The following is a 19,377-nucleotide window of genomic DNA, read 5'->3' on the forward strand; positions in this document are numbered from 1 at the left end:
CCGACAGAAAAAAGCCCCTAGAGGCTAGGGGCGAAGCCACTAGTATTTTTATAATTACTCAATCATAACCATAGGTTAAAGAAAAAAAATTCAATCCCAATGACAATGTAGGATCTAACTTAATGGTAAATTAATCCCTATTTTTAACTCCAGTCACAGAATCTTTTGTTTGCAGTCTCGATTTTTTTAGATTCGCTTTTACCTCACCTGAAAAAATTTTATTAAAAGAAAACTTTTTATTCTACTTTGTCTCACTGTGTAACTCAAAAATGAAAAAAAAAATATAATTAACTAGTGGTACAGATACTAATTGTCAAAACAACAAAAACTAAGCTTTACTTTTTAAAAGTATAAATTTATAAATAAATGCTGGTGATGCCCAGGTGCTGATGGTTGGATCAGAGTCTGGGATTTAGAGACAATTCAGGAAATCATCATTCACAAAAATGTTGAATTTATAGCATGGTTGTTCATTACTGACATAATAACACGCTTTTGTAGTAATAGCTAATAATAGACATACTATATCGTATTACCTGTCTGACCCAATTTTTTGTCTAATCTAAAACGGAACATTTCTAGCAGAGAAAAGAATTGTTTAATTTTAACTCAAGCTGAGGTATATTCTTATATAAAAATTAGGCTTGCTACTCGCTGGTGAGGCAAAATTATTTTTGTGAAAAATCCTCCAAAATCACATTAAAAATCTACAAAAATTAAACAAAATCTTATGTTAATAACCTTTTTCTGATGTTGCCTGATTTTTTTTGTTAAGAATCCAACTCTGTTTGAAACTTTCACATTTCAAAAAATTTTTGGGCAATTAAGTCTGATTCAGCAATCCTTTGTACTAAGAAATTATACTGTTTACAGCTGACTTTTATCTATGTTGAAATAAAGAACATGCATTCTTAATAAAATGTGTACATAATTTCAACCAATAAGATCTCTTGAATGTTCCTTAAGGATTCTCCTATTGGTGGAATCTTGAGTAATCTCTCTAAAAAAATTTAAAACTTAAAATACTGTTGTTTTCGGTTTTGTGAAACAACCCAGAGAGGTAGGAGATATTGGGCTGTAAACTACACTGGAACCCAAAGTTTTATTACCACATTATCTTATTCGTTTACACAAAAACTGTGGGTGCTTTCATTGAATTTTGATTGTTTAGTACCAAACTTTAAGTGTCCAATCTTTTGAACCAGTAATATTAATTTACATAAGTGTTTATCTTGTTTATCATCATTGGAAATATATATCAATTTATCGTCCATTGTTTTACCCCTTAAGATCCCTTTTAATCTTATTCTCTGTACAAACACTTTATCACAGATTTATTCAATATCTCTAAAAATCTGGCTGTAATGAAAGAACCATGTCTGAAAAAAAAATTACCTATGAAAAGCTACATTGTAAAGCAAAACGATATCGGTCAAGCAGATAGTAAGGTTCTTTGGCACTAACAGACAGATAGACATCATGATACTTTTATATGAAATTTACTATCAGCATATAGCATTACTAATTAAAGCTATATATTTACAATGCAACTCTGTAATAATAAGATGTTTAAAAATTTAATAGGTTTATCCTTAAACTTAAAGGTACAAATAAATCAAGTTTTATTTTATTAGTACTCGTTATTACACACGGAAAAAATTCTAATCAAATGAAGTTTATATACAGGGATCTTAAGGCATAAGACAATTGAAGATAAATTGATTTAAATTCCCAATGATGATAAACAAAATTTCTCTTTTTGTAGATTCAAATTATTGGTTAAAATGTTTAGACATTGTTAGTTTTGAACCAACCAAACAATTTAAAAAAAGTACCCAAAAGTTTAAAGCAACTCTAAAATAACTCTGTTACAAAACTTTGGGTACTAGTGTAATTATAATCCAATGTCACCTCCCTACCTTTCTGAGTGATTTAAGTAAACTAGGATTACACAGAGAAAGACCTAAAAGGTAAATAAAGATTTGAATAAAACGTTAATGATAAAATCCCAACTAGAATCCTGAAAGTGTAAATGTAGAGAAAGAGGACAGAATATTTTTGCTGGATCCTATAAATGAAATACAGGTAGGTGGCAAGAAATGTTTTATCATTGATATTTAGGTCGAATTTGTGTCTAGTAATAATCAGGAAGTAAGGGAGGGGACAATGGATCGAATATTCAATTTTTAAGATTATCAGACTTTGGGTACTGGCTTAAAGGGAATGTGCACGAATTAAGCAGGTTCTGACTGACTTTGGGTACTATCGCATCAATGCCCCGCTAACTAGCTGAGTTAGTTTTGAATATAGCAGACAGAAAAGATGGCTGGTTTTAATAAATATTTTTTCCCAAGAAAATGTCATTTCATATATAGAAACTCTACTGTGATATTTATGTATTAAAAATCTAAGAACCCCTTGAATTTAGGTTGCAGTTAAAAATATATGAGAAGGGTTGACGAAGTTCTAAACACGATTTTTCCAGTGATTAATTACAGAATGTTTACTACATTGTGATGTATTGGTAATTTAATTTTCAAGTGAATTATTTTTTTCTTAGAACTAATTTTGTTCTAAATTATATTACCATGATCCCCTTACAATTTTGATCAAATTTTCTTGATAAATCTGGTTTTCATTGCTTTTCAGCGAAATCTCTTAAATTGAATAAATTGCCCATTGTCCCCTCCCTTACTCCCTGAGTAATAATCTATAATCAATAAAAATTTATTTACAATATAACATTATCTCAAAAATGACATAGGGCAAAAAACGTCCAAGTTTTTGTTTGAATAGGTTAGGGGGCAGAGGGTAAAATGAGGGGTTTCATAGGTTTGGATGGGCAATCTAATAAATTTCTAAAGGCATCAAAATTGGTTGAGAAAACACCTCTTTACCCTTCCTCATGCCCCTTTGATGTCTATGCATTGGGCCTAATCTGTAAAAATTCTTAGGGTAGCCTAGAGGGAATATCTAATTCTTTCATATTCATTTATAAGGAAACCCTATCTTCTAGGCTATTTTAATATATTTCATATGACTTGGCCAATTATGGCCTACTTCGTGATAATTTTGATATATTTAATAGTTAAAAATTTTACCAGGAAGGCATATAGAGTGTTATACTTTTTTCATTCTTCAATAATTAATGTCTAATCTTTAATGGATAGGTTTGGTGATTATTTCATAATAATTTCCATTTACCTTTAGGTAGGAGCAGAAGCTACTCTACAATCAATAACAAAGAGCCGACTCAAATCTACATCGGATAAGAACTTTTGGTATGCACAGGAAAGTAAATACAAAAACACAATTTTTGGTTTCTAACAATTTTAGAGAAGGTACAATGTGGGTCACAAGTAAGGTTTTTTATGCTTTTTTATTTTCAATATTTTGGGTTGGTTTTAGGGTATTTTATTTCAATGCTTTAGTATGGTTTTAGGCTATTTTTCACCCCCTTTTCATACAGAGAGCCTTGGATGTTGGAGGTGTAGTCACTATTTTGTTATAAGTGACCATGGCTTACATATTATTGACGGGGTGCTGCCAATATTATCACAAGATTTTTTACAAAAAGAGGGTGTGTATTTGTCAATTGATAATTGGGATATTTTTGTCTAATTTTGATAAAATAACAGCAACATAGTTTAGTATGTGGTAATGTATTGACCTCTTACGGGGACAGGATGCCGGAGGTGGAATCTGGAAGGTGGACCTGTCCTTCTCTCTCACCATGAGGAAACCTGAAAAAATATTCCAGGAAATTTTCCATTTTTTATCAATAAAGAAAACGAATATTTGTTATCTTGCTTTATGTATTGTTTGCAGAATTAACTTTTAATCTTTCCCTTCAAAACTTTTTTTTAATGAGAGGGGGGCGGGGGGATCAAAAAAACTTAAAATTCTGCCATTCCAAATATACAAAAAGCTTACCTGAAAATCTTACTTGATTATAATAAAAATAATGGAAAATAATATAGTGCCACGCCGGAGGAGTAACTTGTCTAGTAGCTAACCCCACAAATAATATACTTTTGTCAGGTATAGTATGATGTAGTAACTTGTCTAGTAGGTAACCCTACAAATAATATACTTTTGTCAGGTATAGTATGATGTAGTAACTTGTCTAGTAGGTAACCCTACAAATAATATACTTTTGTCAGGTATAGTATAGTGGAGTAACTTGTCTAGTAGGTAACCCTATAAATAATATACTTTTGTCAGGTATAGTATAGTGGAGTAACTTGTCTAGTAGCTAACCCTACAAATAATATACTTTTATTAGGTTTTGTATATTAATCCTTTTTCTCTATTATCCTTCCTCTTTTATAGATTTTAACAAATAAGGTTTATTTGATGCAAAAATATTTTTAAGGTTTTAAGTTTAAGGTTTTAGGTGTCAGACAATATTAGGTGTTTTAATTTGGTGATTTTTTTGTGGAAACATAAAGCAGCAATCATTTTTTGGTCAACCAGCTCCAGAATCAATTTTATTGGTTAAAAACTTTCAAAATGATGTCTAAAGTGCACAGACTTGGTAATTAAAGCATACCCTCATAAAAATTGACATTTTATTCACAAAAATGATAATTTCATATCCATTAAAACTTTAAATTTATTGTACAGAAACACTCTACTTCTATCCTTATATAAAACTACTTGTAACGCCCCTAGGGGCACGTAAAATGTTTTTTTTAGTCCATGTGGAAATCTTCTGTTTACCAAAAAATATTTTTTTTTCGCCGCTAGATGAGATTAGTTATTTTTTTGTTTTATCTGTTTGCCAAAAATATCCTATTTTGTAGCCTTTTAAAATTATTTTGGGCGATTTCTCTTGGGAGGGTTGTGGTACTCTTCTCCAAATTAATTACATACCTTCTCAGAACCTATTAGAAGCTACCCTGTAAAAGAGAACCATATCAGTTTAGCGGTTATCAAGATCCCTCGGTACAAACGACAGAAAGACAAACATTCTGTTACTTTATTATAAGGATTATTATCTCTATTAAGGCGGTGTGGATGGAAGAGTATGTGCATATAATCTGAAAGCCAACATAATGGCCAATAGTGTCAAGTACAATGCTGGAATAACATGTGTCAAATGGCTGCCTATGGCCCTAGACACTACGGGAACACAGGTATATAATTGAATTGTCTTACTCATTTAAAATCTTGTTCAAAATTTTAAAAAAACTAATCGTGATAAATACAGCAGCCTCTATTTGTGCTCTATAATTCCATTATTTGTGTAACTTTACCTCTGCATGAAAGGGTTTGGTATAGTTATTTTTATATTCGTAGAAAGCTGGATTTTATACGATGCTAGACATAGTTTTTCGTATGGGTGAGAACCGGTTCCTATCCACCAGGTTCGAATGAATACGAAATCTTTCTAATTTGTAAAAGAGGATGGATTATGTAAGATCTCTTCTACCATCAAATGTTGTATAGTTTATCAATAAATATAAAAAGTCTAGTCCCAAATCCCTTGATTGGGCTATTAGTAAGACATTGTAGAAACAGCCCAATTATATTATTGGTTAAAAAGTGTACACATTTATTTTTTTTATTTCATCCATATAACAATCCAACAGTAAATAGTTTAATATAAACAAAATCTTCATCTCAGCCTGTAAGAAGTTCCTTTTAAGTTTGTTAGATTAGATTAGATTAGATTTATTATTCTTGGGTGTACATACATCTATGGTAATAAATGTGTTATTTATAGGTGTTGATTGGATTTTCTGATGGAGTGCTCCGTCTGTACTATATGTACGCTGGAGGTTCCGAGGGGAAATTCATGACCCTGATGAAGTCACTCACTGTTTCCATGCGCCTTCTACAGGAATAGATATATTAAATAAATTTGTCTCAGTGATTTATTTTGTTAGATAAAATCATGTGTTTCATTTCAAAGGAGTAAATATCTTCGAAAAATACAATATACAAAAAGCAGTAGCCAAAGTTTAGGATCTACTGCAGTTCACGGTAAAATATTGCTGGTAACGAATATTTACAAAAATCTATGAATTTTAAAGGCTGCTAGCTGCCAAACAACTGAACGTAAAGATCATACCCGCACACCATTTTAAGCGGCGTAAGAAGGCCTACAAATAATCTGAAATAGCCAAGATCCAATGATGCACAGGGAAAGCTTAACTGAAGAAAAAACGCAAAAATAGGTCTTTTTCGCGCATTTCTTTGCACTGCGAGATAATTATGCATTATTGATTTATGGCTATTCCAGATTATTTGTAGGCCTTCTTATGCCGCTTAAAACGGTGTGTGGGCATGATCTGTACGTTCAGCCGTTTGGCAGCTAGCAGTCTTTAAAATTCATAGATTTTTGAAAATATTCGTTACAAGCAATATTTTACCGTGAACTGCAGTAGATCCAAAGTTTATGTAATAGGTAAATCCTAAGGGAGGAAGGGGAAATTGGACATTTAATTGTCCGATAAATTTTATAAACACGTTCTCTCATTCGTGTTTGAATACGTTGGGGTTTAATTACATGTCCTTATTGGTTGGTACAGACTTTGCCTCTTATAATTTTAATCTACTAAAGTGTTAGGTTTGATTGGTGGTGTACAATTACATCAATTTATCGCCCTCTGTCTTGTTAATCTTATAATATATTATACTTTGTGACTCTATGTTGTAAGCAGCTTCGCTTAAATTAAAAAAAAACATTACAAAACCACTATCAGTAAATGTCACACAATCAATAAAATTTTTGAATCGGCTAATTTCTATGGAAGTTTCGACATACTCTACTTAAAACTAGTTTAAAACCCGCCAGGATCTAGGTTAAACTTCGCTTTAAAGTGTAGTTGTTAGATAACAAGATTTTAATTTGCAGACATTCATCCACCTTCTTTAATATCTTAATAATATATCTAATATGATATATAGGCAATAAAACCCCATAGAAAATCCGTGATAAAAATCAGTTTGAATGTTGAGAAACATCTAGCAGCCACGGCCAGTGCAGAGCATACGGTTTTCATCTTCCGGCTCGAATTTGCAGGAATAGATCTTAAAGAAAACATTGGCGCATTCCCTTCAAATCCACTAGTTGAGCAACTAATGCCCCCCTCATTTTTTATCTTGAAATAATTTATGAATTAGGTGGTAGAAGTTTTATTTATTACTTTGGGTCAGGTAATATGTAGCTCCACAGGGTTGGGGCCCTCCGCAAGGTGTTAGGCATAAAAAAATAACTATATTTAATTTTTTTTATCAAAAATAAAGGAGGATGGTGTATATGGACTTTATAGGCACTTGAAAAAATGCACCTAAAATTGAATTAAATGGACCGGATGATAAATGATATTGATTTAAAAATTGACAAAACACCGACTTACTGAAAAACTGTATTTTTGCTAGTTATAGAAATAACAGCACATTAATGGGATCGGTTAAGAATAAAAAAAACTTACTAAAAAGTTGATTAGAATAAAATATGTGAGCGCATGGTATATTGCATTTGGATTTTAATTGTTGAATACCGAATTTAATCGCATGGCTGACATATTATCAATTTATAATTTTCAACCCTAATTTTTAAAAAAGTGATAATAGCTACTCTTTACGTCTATCATAACAGGATCTGCGCTCAAACTACTACCAATTGGATTCTTTGATTTCAAGCAAGAAATTAAGGCTATTGATTTTCTTCTAAATAACGAAAGGAATAATAACATATAATTTTATTATTTAAACAGCTTGTATAATAGATCATGGAAAATTGTGTTCATCTGAAGCGCAATATTAGCATGCTTAAAACAATCTATTTTGAATACCTTTATCACTATACTATTCTTCTAAGAACTATAATGTTTAGAGCTGTTTAAAAAAATTTTGGAACATCCAATGAATTTAGAATGAAAGTACATGTAAATGAAATTTCCATAAGTTGTAATATATATAGGAGGAATGCCTTGGCACAACTTCGTATCATACAAAATTTGGTCTTTCTGACAAAGGTCGTGCAATAAAAAGGAATGGTTGTGTATTAGACAATGACTTACATAATACCCCGGGTGTAGGGACATAAAGGAGAGCACTCCCCGTAGTAATCTATGGTTGTTATACCTCATTTTACTGATGGCTTACTGGATATTTATAAATAAGAAGAGACAAAAGAAATTAAATGTTATAAACTACTGCAGAATCAGCCTGTTGGTTGGACTGGCCAATGGGGAAATTATTATTCTTGATTTGACATCCCTGCCACAGCGACCAATGGAATCAGTTGAAATAGACTTGGACCAATACAGGATCAAAACTTTCAGGAATTGTGCAATTCAGTATGATTAATTCTTGTATTTTTTCTCAGAAAAGCTGATTCGGCTCTATAACACAAAGAACCAAGTGCACTGAGCACAGATAACCCCCCTCCCTCCCTTTCTTATTTTCAAATAAATTAAAAATATGTAAGGGATAGTTTTTCATTTGTTTGTTTTAATAATATTTGTAATACAATAAGGGGTGGGGTATTACTAGTGTTCAACCAGCCACTTGTAAGCTTGTTCTTTTTGTTTAGTGAAGCTCGTTGTAAATATTTTTATTGGTAAATAGAAACAAAAATACTGTAAACAAATAATTAGCTTCTAAATTTTACAATTTCTTTCCAATTTCGTAGGAATTGCATTTGTTACTTTAATCATATTTTAAAGTTAGTATGTTTTTCAACCTATTTTTAAAAAAATTACACTATTCTAAGACATGAAGATATATTTCGATTTTAGCAATCATTTTCAATTCATTTTGTCTAAAAAATATAGGCATGAGACATTAGATAACAGCAAATATGATCAAAGATATTAAACATACATTTATATAGAACAATGTCACAAATTATTTTGAATCTTAGGTATCACCATAAAATACAGATGACTACTGATAAAGTTTGAAATAAAAGATTAAAACATTAGTTTTTTTAAAAAGGAGGAGTAGGGAATAATTCTTGGCCTTGTTTGAGTTATGGGGCGGGGCATAGTTTTTATTAGAGGAATTTTTTTGATGGTTAGGAAATAGGCGGAGTTTTGGATGGTGAGTTTGGTTGAAGGCGGAGACAGAAAAAACCTGGGAGGAGACAAAAAGTGGGAGGAGTGGGGGGGTTATGAAAAGGTTGTGGATTTATCTTTGTCCTTGGTTGTCTATGGGTGGAGATTTGGATTTTGAAATCTGTTAAAAAAATGGGTGGAGTTATTCCTGAGATGGGAAAAATTTTAATCTTTATGATATCCTGCTTTGTTTAGGTTTTAGGATGAAGGAAGAATTGGTGTTCTTTTGAATTAACCAAAAAAGTGAAAAAATGTGTACATTTTTTTGATAAAACATGAAATGAAAACTACATGGTATAAAATGTTGACTTATTTGAGAATTTTGGAAGTATAATTTGATGATGCAAACAATTGATTTGAGTTAAAAGATAACCTGAATATCAAAGAAGCTTAATCCTTTGAAATGTTGACTGTGTTTTAAAAGTTTTTTTTATAAAAATTTGCAAATGCACACAGTTAATTTGAGTTTAAAGAAATGTTCAGAAATAAAATATTTTTTACAAACTAAATGATGAGGGTTTAATCAAACATCTGCTGTTTACTTAAGTTTAAAATTACCTTAAATGTGGTTCTTTTTGAAACAATAGCGGCTTCGCCCCTAGCCTCGGGGCTTTGCCCCAAGAGATAATAAAAAAAGTACTACTGCTGCTGTTCATAGTCTAAAGTGTTCCCAAGAAAATTATATATTTTTTTGGGGGGAGGGGGGAATTTTCATATTTGGGGGGGGGGGGTTTGGGGTGTCCCAGCCCCCAAGAAAATAGCTTTAAACCACCACAGGACCAATAGGTATATACCCTGAAGAGTAGAATCCAATCGGTTCAGTGGTTACCGAGATCTTAAGGGACAGACGGACGAACAGACAGACATAATTCTACTTTGTATTATAGATTAGACCTTTTACATAATTAATTTTTCAGTTGTTTATTTTGAACACAGTAATAGTGTCTGACTGATTATGACGTAACAAAAAAAAATTAGCCAATGAGAGGCCGTTATTGACCAATGGTAAAATTTATAGTGGCCTCTCATTGGCTAATTTTTTTTGTTACGTCATAATCAGTCAGACACTATTACTGTGTTCTTTCTTTTTCAAAAAAATATTTCAAAGAATTGTCAAATCTTTAGTGTGGAAGATGATCTTAAAATGCACGGCTTCAGCCTTTTCGACATCTGGTTTGATGAAAAAGGTTTCCTCCAAATAGCTCTAGATTCTGACAAATCTGTGGAGCTGATGAAAATTGAAATGTCGACAATGAATACTCAAGAGAATATAACCCTTCAGAAACCAACCAGAAATTCTAAAATTACTAAGATTGTTCGCCCGAAGAAGAGGTCAACAGTTATTTGTGGATTCTCGGATGGTTATCTACAGGTGTTCAATCACTTCCGCTAATATAAAAACCATTCATGGATAAAATTGTTCTAGATAATCTTAAACATTTGAGCTACGAGCACGCAACGCAACTTGTTGGTTATTTCGATTATTTTGAAGCAATTTGACCTCAGAAACGTGTTTGACATAGCTTATTCTACTATTTTCTCGTATTCATTCGAAACCGATTAATATCCAGTGGATTAGAACCGGTTCTCATCAATACGAAAAAAATTATGTCCAGCAACGTATTATATCCAGTTTTCTATGAATATAAAATGTACAATCATAAGATTAAAACCAGTTTTTTAGCCCGTGCCTTCGGCATCTCGAGACTAAAATAAACTGGTTTTAATCAAATAATTGCACATTTTATATCCGTGGAAAGCTGTTTATACTACGAAACACAAAATAACTATTACTTACATGCGACAGCCTCCCTAAAATCTAGGAAACTCTCTTTCCAAATGGTGAGGGAGGGGCAGAAAAAAGAAATGAAAATTAGTTAATAGTCTAACCCAATCCCTGAACTAATGTAAAGCTTCCCTGATGTAGCTGACTTTATTAATGCAGTGATTAGCGGGACCTCAATAAAAACAAAAAAAACTTACTATACTATAAATGAATGGGACATTGACGACCAAATTAAATTATCAATGTACAATTCATTTTTTTTATCCCAATGTTTACCAGCTTCTCGAGAAAAGATATCAAAAGTATTTGGGGGAGGAATAATCTTTTAATATGATATTAATGTACCTGATTGAAAGATATTTGTTTAAGATATACGTAAATTTTTAAAGGTTTAAAAAATAGTTTTCACATATTGTGCCTGTGCCTCTATTTGCAATGATATAATTTATTTACGGATGCGATTGAACACCTGTTTTAGCTAGTAGATGTTTCCAAGCTGAAGCACACCAACCTGTGGACCAAAGCTATGAGTGATGCTAAGAGTGGACGTATATCAGATATAGTTGTCATGGTGGAGAAGCTTATTACATCAAGCATGGATGGGACATTGTTTATTTTTAAATCAAAACCAGGAGAGCCAATAATAAATCATTAATATATATGAACTTCCTAATTTTCTGTAAACAATAGATTATTAAGAAATAGAGGTTCTCCCAAACAGGGAAACTTATTGAATAAATTTTTTGTTTTTGCTTGGTGAACCTCTAAGATAAATAGCCAATGAAATGATTTACCCCTATTTTTATTTTGTGTTTAAATACTGTACAGTTCATTTTGGATGTTCTTCCATGATTTTTGAGCTTCGCTACTTATGGATGTTGTCATCCTTGTTTTATTAATATTAATGTTGCTTACAAACATCTCTTTCGAAATGGCCACAAGAGGCTAATAGTAATTACAAACTAAAATAAAACTCTTTGAAATTTAATATTGGCGGTTAAAACTAGAACTAATCGCGGATGACACTGGTGGTGAAGCAGCGGACGGAGCCGCCAAAAAGAAGCCGTCGAAAATGGGATGGAAGAAATTTCCTGGAGCGTCTAAAAAAGAGACTGTTGGCTGCAGGCATAGTATTTTTGAGACAGTCAAAATTCTAGCTTTTTTTGCTTAAACCTCTAAAGCTATAAATTTCCTAATAATAATGGTTTTTATAAAGGAAAGTGGCCAAGGCTGACATATAATTGACAACATAATGTTCTATAGCCATTATGACTTCATACTTTTGGTGGTATAAATTAACAAAATTTCGTAAATTGTCTAGGTAGTGTTCAATTTTAATCTTTTAATCAGATGCACTTCTTTACTGCAATAAAACTAACACGCTTTTTAGATAAAATAAGCTCTTCTTGCATTTCATACGATAAAAGTTTGACTGAATATAAAAATATTGTGGTTTTAGGCCATTGGATTCCAGCTGCTTTGAGAACATTCATGATATTGAAGACCCCAATCATCTTTGTATTCAGGGATATATTGCTGTTGTTGGTAACAAAGCTGGTTTATAACTAATTATATTCGCAAGTACAAGTATAACTATTATTCATTTTATCATCCTTGTCTTTCTTCATAGACACTTATTAATTATTAAAGAAAATAAGGGAATAATTTTTTCTAGTACCAAATAGGACATCAAAATAGGTCTCAACCACCATCCCCCTCTCAATCCCCCCTTATCAAAATTGGGGTTCGGGGGAATAAACTATAAGAGTAAATCTTTCAATTTCCAAACTCAATGCTTCCTTTAGCCCCCTCCCCTTGATAAATTTTAAGATGAGGTTAAAAAGTTCCAGGGGTGGAGCAATTTTTATATTGATGTCAGATGATCCCCCCAACCCCCTCCATTTTAAGCCAATATTTTGTTCACGTTATTATACATCAACTGCAAATATCTCATGATTAGGACATGAAATCCAAGATCAAGGAAGAGACAATGAGTAAACTTATTGAAGAAAATATGATGAAAATACAGAAAGATGTCTCAAATCTGAAGAGAGATTTCAAGAAACTTGTCCTCAGAAACGAAATGTTACCCAGGGAATTTAAAATACCCAAGGTAAGTATTTTGTTAAAAAAGTAGGAAAGCACATGCCTCAACAAATTAATCATATATCTGTCCAATGAAAATTTATTCTTCAGTTTATTTTGTTTGTCCATTCAAAATATTTGAATAAAAATTGCTTTCATTTGTATATTTTCAGCTTATACCAACAACAAAATTGATTTGAAAAAAATCACGAAATCTATAATTGATTTTCAGCTGTCATTGGGGTGCAACACTTTTAAAATTGACGACCTTTATATCTGCCCCTAAAATACTATTTCAGATTTATAGATTTATTGGATATACTTTAATCATGCCTGATATTTTTTTACTTTAGATGCCCTACTATTTATAATCTAGTTTTGTTAATTTTAGGAAAACTTCACCATGACTGAATACACTTACAGAGAAATCCAAGAACAAATTAACCAAGACATTGAACATATGAAAGACTCATTCAAAGCAGAGACTGACAAAGCAGTTTCTTTTCTAGATAACCTCAAGCAAAGATACTTTGATCCAATTGAGTATAATAAGATATGTGTTAAAGGTTTGCTATCTAAACAAGAATTGTCAACTTTTCGACTGGTTAAATTAAAAGATGAGAATCTTTACACCCGTGGAGAGGATGAAGTGACAGTCAATCAAATACAACAAGAAAGTTTTACCCCAAAGACACCAAGACTTGCAGATGATGCAAGTCAGACTCTCAAATCCCAAACAAAAGGTCGCCATCATGATTTTCTAGCTGTTTCATCATATGCAAGAAGCAAAACAGATGTTAGAATCTCAAATACAAGAATCCTGAAAGCAATATCAAAACAGGAAGAGAAGAGGGAGAAGAAACTGCAGAGAAAGAGAGAGTGGGATGAGTTGAACATGAGAAAACCAAAAGAAAGTGACGAGGATCCATCATTGATTGAGGAAATAAGTTTTGCCAGAGAAAATATTGGAGATTTTAAGAGGAAAACAAGTAATGAATTTATTTGCAAGTATGACCCAAAACCTTTTGAAGTTGCTCTCAAGCTAAATGACATTATTTATCTTATTTACTCTCAGAAAAGAGCATTTAATAAAAAGGTTATGGATCTTCAAATTGAGAAAAGAGAGGTTATTGCTCAACTTGAGATTATCAACAAGGAAATCGTTGAGATCCAAGATCAGCTGGATCAATCAGACAGAGAGCAGGTTCCAGCAATACCTGACTTTGCTCCTGAAGAGAAAGATCTGGACATATTCCTGATAGAAGCCAAGGAGGTAGAAAAGCTGAAGATGAATCTTATTCTTGCTCTGGAGAAGTCAGAGATGGGTAAGAGGAGTGTTGGGTCTAGGAGAAGCTCTAAGGCATCGTTGACTATGAAGTATAACAAACAGGTAAATAATACAATTCTACATTGTAAGCAAAGGGCTATTATGTAAAGTAAAAAGTAAATGTTAATTTATTACATATTTAGTTAAGAAATAAATACTTCTCTTATTATAATAAAATTTTAGAAATTTATCATTCTCTACCAAGTAGCTTGAACCTTAAAAAGTTTGAACCTAAGTTAATTTTACAGTTCAAGATCTTTAAATGTAAACTATGATTCACTAATAAAATTTTTTTATCAATAGGTATCCTCAGCCTCAACCACACAGCCCAGTGACAAGAAAGTTAAGCATTCAGAACCTCATCTTGATTATGTTGAAGAGGATGAGAATCTTGACTCAGCTGGAGTCAAAACCCAAGTGGAACAATCCCTGTTTGAGCTGTCAATGCTTGATATTGACTGCATCTGGGCCAAGCATCAGCAATCACTGAAAATCCGTGAAATGACCAAAATAATGAGAAAGTTTGATGATAAGATATTTGAAGCAGTTCATGCTAAAGATCAACTTGAGTATAGGCTCAAATATGCTGAACTTTCATTGATCTTTCTTTTTGAAGAATACCAAGTAATCAAGGAAGACCAAAGCCAAGAAGCTGAGCTTAAATTTAATGTATACAAACAAAATGAAGTATTGGGTAAGATTAATGTTAAGCTACAATCAGTAGAAAAGCAGTTGAAATGTAAGCAAGCAAATGTGGAGTCCCTCAAGGATCAAAAAAGGAATATTGATGAAGCTGTAGAGCTTGAACTATCAGACAACAAACATGCTGATAATCTCTGGGTACTCTACAACAAAAATCCCCCAGCTGCTCTTAGTGAGGATTGCTATGATGATATTGCTCTTGAGGTTGGACTTATTGAATCTAAAGGTTACTCGGTTAGGCTTGGTGATGTTATTAGCGAAGATGATGAATTGAAAAGCAAACCAGAAGATCTTGATATTGAAACATTCAAAATGATCAGAGATTTAAGAAATAAAAAGCACGATGTTGAAGCAAAATTATTTTCAGAAAGAAGACTTGAAGATAATATTGGCAGAGAATTAACAAATCTAAAGACTGTCTCATTGAAGAAGGAAAGACTGTTAAATGAAGCACTAGATGCCCTAAATACATTCATGAAAAACAAACAAAAGAAACTAAATCAGTTGGATCAACTGGTGACTGTCAACATGTATGATTTGCGCTACCTGGATCCTGAGAGGTTTGCCTCTGGAAGAATATCAGCAGACATGCTTCTGGCCTTCCCAGAGGACAAATTGTCTGTCCTCCAACAAAGAACAGAACAGCTCAAGTATGAGAAGAATAACATGAAGAAGAAGTACAAGGAGACCAAGACTATGCACGAGTCTCTGATCAACACCTGCAAAGTTTTGAGGAAGGATATTCAAGCCCTGGACAGGAAGTGTAAAGTTGATATGGAGAAGAGGTTAGTATTAATCTTTTTCAATTATGCAGCTTTTTATAGCTATGATTTGAATTTCAGTCTAACTGTGTGTCACTGAAATGAACCAACTATAATGTCCTATAGAATGATTTACTCATAAATGTGCAATTGAAATTGCAGTTTTATGATCATAATAACCTAAAATTTATATTTTTCTTTACAACTAATTAATTTACTCCTAAAATGAATCTTAAATGCTTCGTTACTTTTTAATATAATCGTCCTTGTTAAGATTTGGTCCTGGTGTTACCCTAGAGACTTTGGAGAGCTTTTCAGTGAATAAAACCTTGGAAGAAATGAAGGAAACTTTACAGAGAAAAGAAAAGACTTACTGGAGTATTCAGGTACACTGTCAGGCGAATGACATTAATAATAAAAATTGGGAGATTGGCTTAACAATAACCAGGCATGAAATTGGTCTCTAAAAATATAACAACAAGACTGAAAGAAATGTGACTTTCAATTACTTCAAAATAACACAAAAAGCATTGTTTTGATACCATTAAAGCTTGTCAGTAAGATATAAATGTTATCAAATTGAAATTGATTTGTTTAAAAAAAATATTGTATTACTTTGGAATGACTGACATGTTTAAGGAAAAATAAATTATAAAAAATAATACTTTAATCAATATCTTTTATCAATATCTTTTTCAAGGATGCCAAATCTAAAGAGATCAAAGAAGCAGAGGAAAAGTTGAACCATAAAATATTTGAGAACTCTGACATACTTACCGAGTATACTGAACTACAAAGAAAGAAGTACAACAATATGCACGATGTTGACAAGTGGAATAAACTTATAGGTAATAATTCTTTGGAGAATCCAAATCTGTAATCCATTTTGACATGTTAACCTATGATTCTATAATATATATTTTTCTGATTATGATTTTTTTTATTGTGCAATGTTTTACTAATATTTTCAAATACTTTTTTTTGCAAAAAGAATGATTATGCCTATGACAATTGCAATTACGGAAACGACAGGTGGATAATACGGTTAAGTTATTAATAGAAATGTTTTAAAGGAGCACAGCTACTCTATAGAAAATCATATTAAGGTGACAACGATAAGAAACGACAGAAGGATGAAGAAATTGAAAAAGAACTGGAACAAATGATGCAACAATTCAAATCTCAGGAATATATTCAATAATATATAACATTTACAACTTTGGTTGATTTTTTACTCCCATATTTTTAATAAAACTTATCCTACCAAAAACATTCATGATTTCTGACATGTTAACTTTATTTAAATTCCTTAAAATAATTATTTAAATACTCTTACTTTAATTATTTTTTTTAATTTTTAAAAGCCTTTGATACATAATATCTTTTAAATCAGTGCTTTCACTAAATATTAATAACTTATTTCAATATACTTAAATTAATATAAAATATTTATAAATATAGGAGACATCAATAAAAGAGAGTAAAACCTTACTCATGAGATACTTGATGAAATCAGGAATGTTCATTGTTCAGATTACGCTATTATTAATTAATTATATTCACAAGTAACTTGTAATAAATTGATAAACAGATTTAGCATCTGAGGTTAAACATTTAATCTTCTTTTAGGCATAAAAATCCAAATTGCAAAAATTGTAAGCACTTTGAGAATGTATTAAAAACTTTAGATACTTTTATTAAATTTGGTTTGGTTGTTTCTAAACAAGGAGTGTTCAAACTTTTCCACCAATAATTTCAATCTTAAGAAGGGGTATTTTGGTTTATCATCATTGGAGATGTACATAAATTTATCGTCCATTGTCTTATCCCATAAGATCCCTAACATAATTTTTATTAATAATATAACCAGTGTATCTACTTAATGGGTTTCCGAATATAATCAACTGAGGTTAAAAAATGTATTTATCCACTTATCGATTTGAAGAGTAGCTATACTACAAATAAGTTAGTCATATTTTACATATGAACCTCTCAATGCTAGGAGTGCTTGATTCAGCAAGAAAACAGAAACGTATGAGACCCATGACAGCCAAGAGAGCTTTGCCAACAGTAACAGGTTAGTCCCGGAGACAGGGGACAATGACCTGTTTATTTTACTAGTCCCTAAAGTTTTATAATAGCATTATCTTATTCATTGGCTTAACAACTTTGGAGACTTTAGTAAATTGTGATTGGTTGTTTCATCAAGTTAAGTGTTCAGACATTAAACTACTAATTTTAATCTACAGAAAGGGCAATTTTGTGTATCAACGATGGGGATATACACAGGGAGTAAGGGAGGGACAATGGGCAATTAATTCAATTTAAGAGGGCTCGCTGAAAAGCAATGAAAACCAGATTTATCAAGAAAATTTTACCAAAATTGTAAAGGGATCATGGTAACCTAATTTCGAACGAATTAGTTCTAAAAAAAGTCATTTACTTGAAAATTAAATTATCAACACATCACAATGTAGTAAACATTCTGTAATTAATCACTAGAAAAATCTTGTTTACAACTACCTCAACCCTTCTCATATATTTATAACTGACACTTAAATTCAAGCGGTTCTTAAATTTTTTAACACATAAATATCACAGTAGAGTTTCTATACATGAAAAGACATTTTCTTGGGAAAAAATATTTGTTAAAACCAGCCATTAATAACAAATTTTTCTGTCTGCATATTCAAAACTAGCTCAGCTAGTTAGCGGGGCATTGATGCGCAATTATCCAAAGTCAGTCAGAATCTGCTGTATTCGTGCACATTCCCTTTAAGCCAGTACCCAAAGTCTGAGACTCCTAAAAATTGAATATTCGATCCATTGTCCCCTCTCTTACTCCCTGGGATATACATCAATCTATCGGCCATTTTCTTATCCCTTTTAGATCCTTGGGTTCGGTGGCCAAAAATATGTTTAAGTGAAAACACTCTTTTGTTGAATGAAATTTGTTCATATTTTAATTTATAAAAAATGTGTACCATGTTATTGCTGCGCTACTATTGAATGTAAATATTCTTGTTTTTTACTAGGTTCAACAAGAACGTTAGAAAGCACACGGCGGAGATCCCAAGACTATATGGAAGAAAGACAACAAGATACCATGCCTCACTTTCAAGAATTATCCACTAAAAAGATTATTCTAAAAATGAATTAGGTGACGTTTGGGCATAAAAATGATAGGCATAAATGGACATTACTTATTATTACTTGGGTCTTACACCAGATTTTCATGTTTTCTAATTAAGTGAAACACGCATTGGGCTAAAATAATGATTACCCCCTTCCACCCCCTTTACCCCATTCCTTCCCCTCATACCGCATGCACGAACTGACCAATAAATGGCAATTTTTCCCCTGTCATAATACCCACTTATAGTGTACTGTACAGTGTACATCCATTCAGACAAGCATTAATTTAATCAAGTAATGTAAAATAAAAATGAAAAAAATTTTGAATTTGTAAGATTTTGTTATTATGGCATCGTATTATAAACAGCTTTCCGCGGACATAAAATATTCAAATAAAAATATTAAAAATCAAAACCAGTTTTGTTAGCCACGAGATGCCTAAGGTATGGACTAACAAAACTGTTTTTAATGTTATGATTGAACATTTTTACATTTGTAGAAAACTAGATA

General features: G+C 31.9%; 3 protein-coding genes and 1 long non-coding RNA gene across 4 annotated transcripts; all 4 read left to right on the top strand.

The window, feature by feature from the left end:
- Positions 1-3,968: 3,968 nt before the first annotated feature.
- LOC145323066 (cilia- and flagella-associated protein 44-like) lies at positions 3,969-5,851 on the top strand. Its single transcript, XM_080165448.1, has 3 exons — positions 3,969-4,041; positions 5,011-5,138; positions 5,729-5,851. Exons 2-3 carry the CDS (start codon positions 5,058-5,060, stop codon positions 5,849-5,851), a joined length of 204 nt encoding a protein of 67 aa, XP_080021574.1. The 5' UTR covers positions 3,969-4,041; positions 5,011-5,057.
- A 4,341-nt stretch (positions 5,852-10,192) lies between these two features.
- On the top strand, positions 10,193-11,512 carry LOC145323067 (uncharacterized). Its single transcript, XM_080165449.1, has 2 exons — positions 10,193-10,443; positions 11,336-11,512. The coding sequence occupies exons 1-2, from the start codon at positions 10,216-10,218 to the stop codon at positions 11,510-11,512; spliced, it is 405 nt and encodes a 134-aa protein (XP_080021575.1). The 5' UTR covers positions 10,193-10,215.
- Positions 11,513-11,876: 364 nt separating this feature from the next.
- On the top strand, positions 11,877-16,947 carry LOC145323068 (cilia- and flagella-associated protein 44-like). Its single transcript, XM_080165450.1, has 8 exons — positions 11,877-11,982; positions 12,317-12,402; positions 12,818-12,970; positions 13,334-14,332; positions 14,573-15,756; positions 16,007-16,118; positions 16,433-16,580; positions 16,839-16,947. The coding sequence occupies exons 1-8, from the start codon at positions 11,877-11,879 to the stop codon at positions 16,931-16,933; spliced, it is 2,883 nt and encodes a 960-aa protein (XP_080021576.1). The 3' UTR covers positions 16,934-16,947.
- Positions 16,948-17,738: 791 nt separating this feature from the next.
- Positions 17,739-19,134, top strand: LOC145323342 (uncharacterized). The gene is made up of 2 exons (XR_013880925.1): positions 17,739-17,809; positions 18,768-19,134. It is a non-coding gene; the product is annotated as an uncharacterized LOC145323342 (long non-coding RNA).
- Positions 19,135-19,377: the final 243 nt, after the last annotated feature.

Source organism: Acartia tonsa, chromosome 6, assembly GCF_053477335.1.
Source record: "Acartia tonsa isolate MP-2025a chromosome 6, ASM5347733v1, whole genome shotgun sequence".
Lineage (NCBI taxonomy): Eukaryota > Metazoa > Arthropoda > Copepoda > Calanoida > Acartiidae > Acartia > Acartia tonsa.

Coding starts and splice junctions, on each gene's coding strand:
- LOC145323066 (XM_080165448.1), top strand. CDS start 5,058: ATGGCCAATAGTGTCAAGTACAATGCTGGAATAACATGTGTCAAATGG. Junction 5,139..5,728: donor TAGACACTACGGGAACACAG/GTATATAATTGA, acceptor TGTTATTTATAG/GTGTTGATTGGATTTTCTGA.
- LOC145323067 (XM_080165449.1), top strand. CDS start 10,216: ATGCACGGCTTCAGCCTTTTCGACATCTGGTTTGATGAAAAAGGTTTC. Junction 10,444..11,335: donor TCTCGGATGGTTATCTACAG/GTGTTCAATCAC, acceptor CACCTGTTTTAG/CTAGTAGATGTTTCCAAGCT.
- LOC145323068 (XM_080165450.1), top strand. CDS start 11,877: ATGACACTGGTGGTGAAGCAGCGGACGGAGCCGCCAAAAAGAAGCCGT. Junction 11,983..12,316: donor AAAGAGACTGTTGGCTGCAG/GCATAGTATTTT, acceptor TTGTGGTTTTAG/GCCATTGGATTCCAGCTGCT. Junction 12,403..12,817: donor GGGATATATTGCTGTTGTTG/GTAACAAAGCTG, acceptor TCTCATGATTAG/GACATGAAATCCAAGATCAA.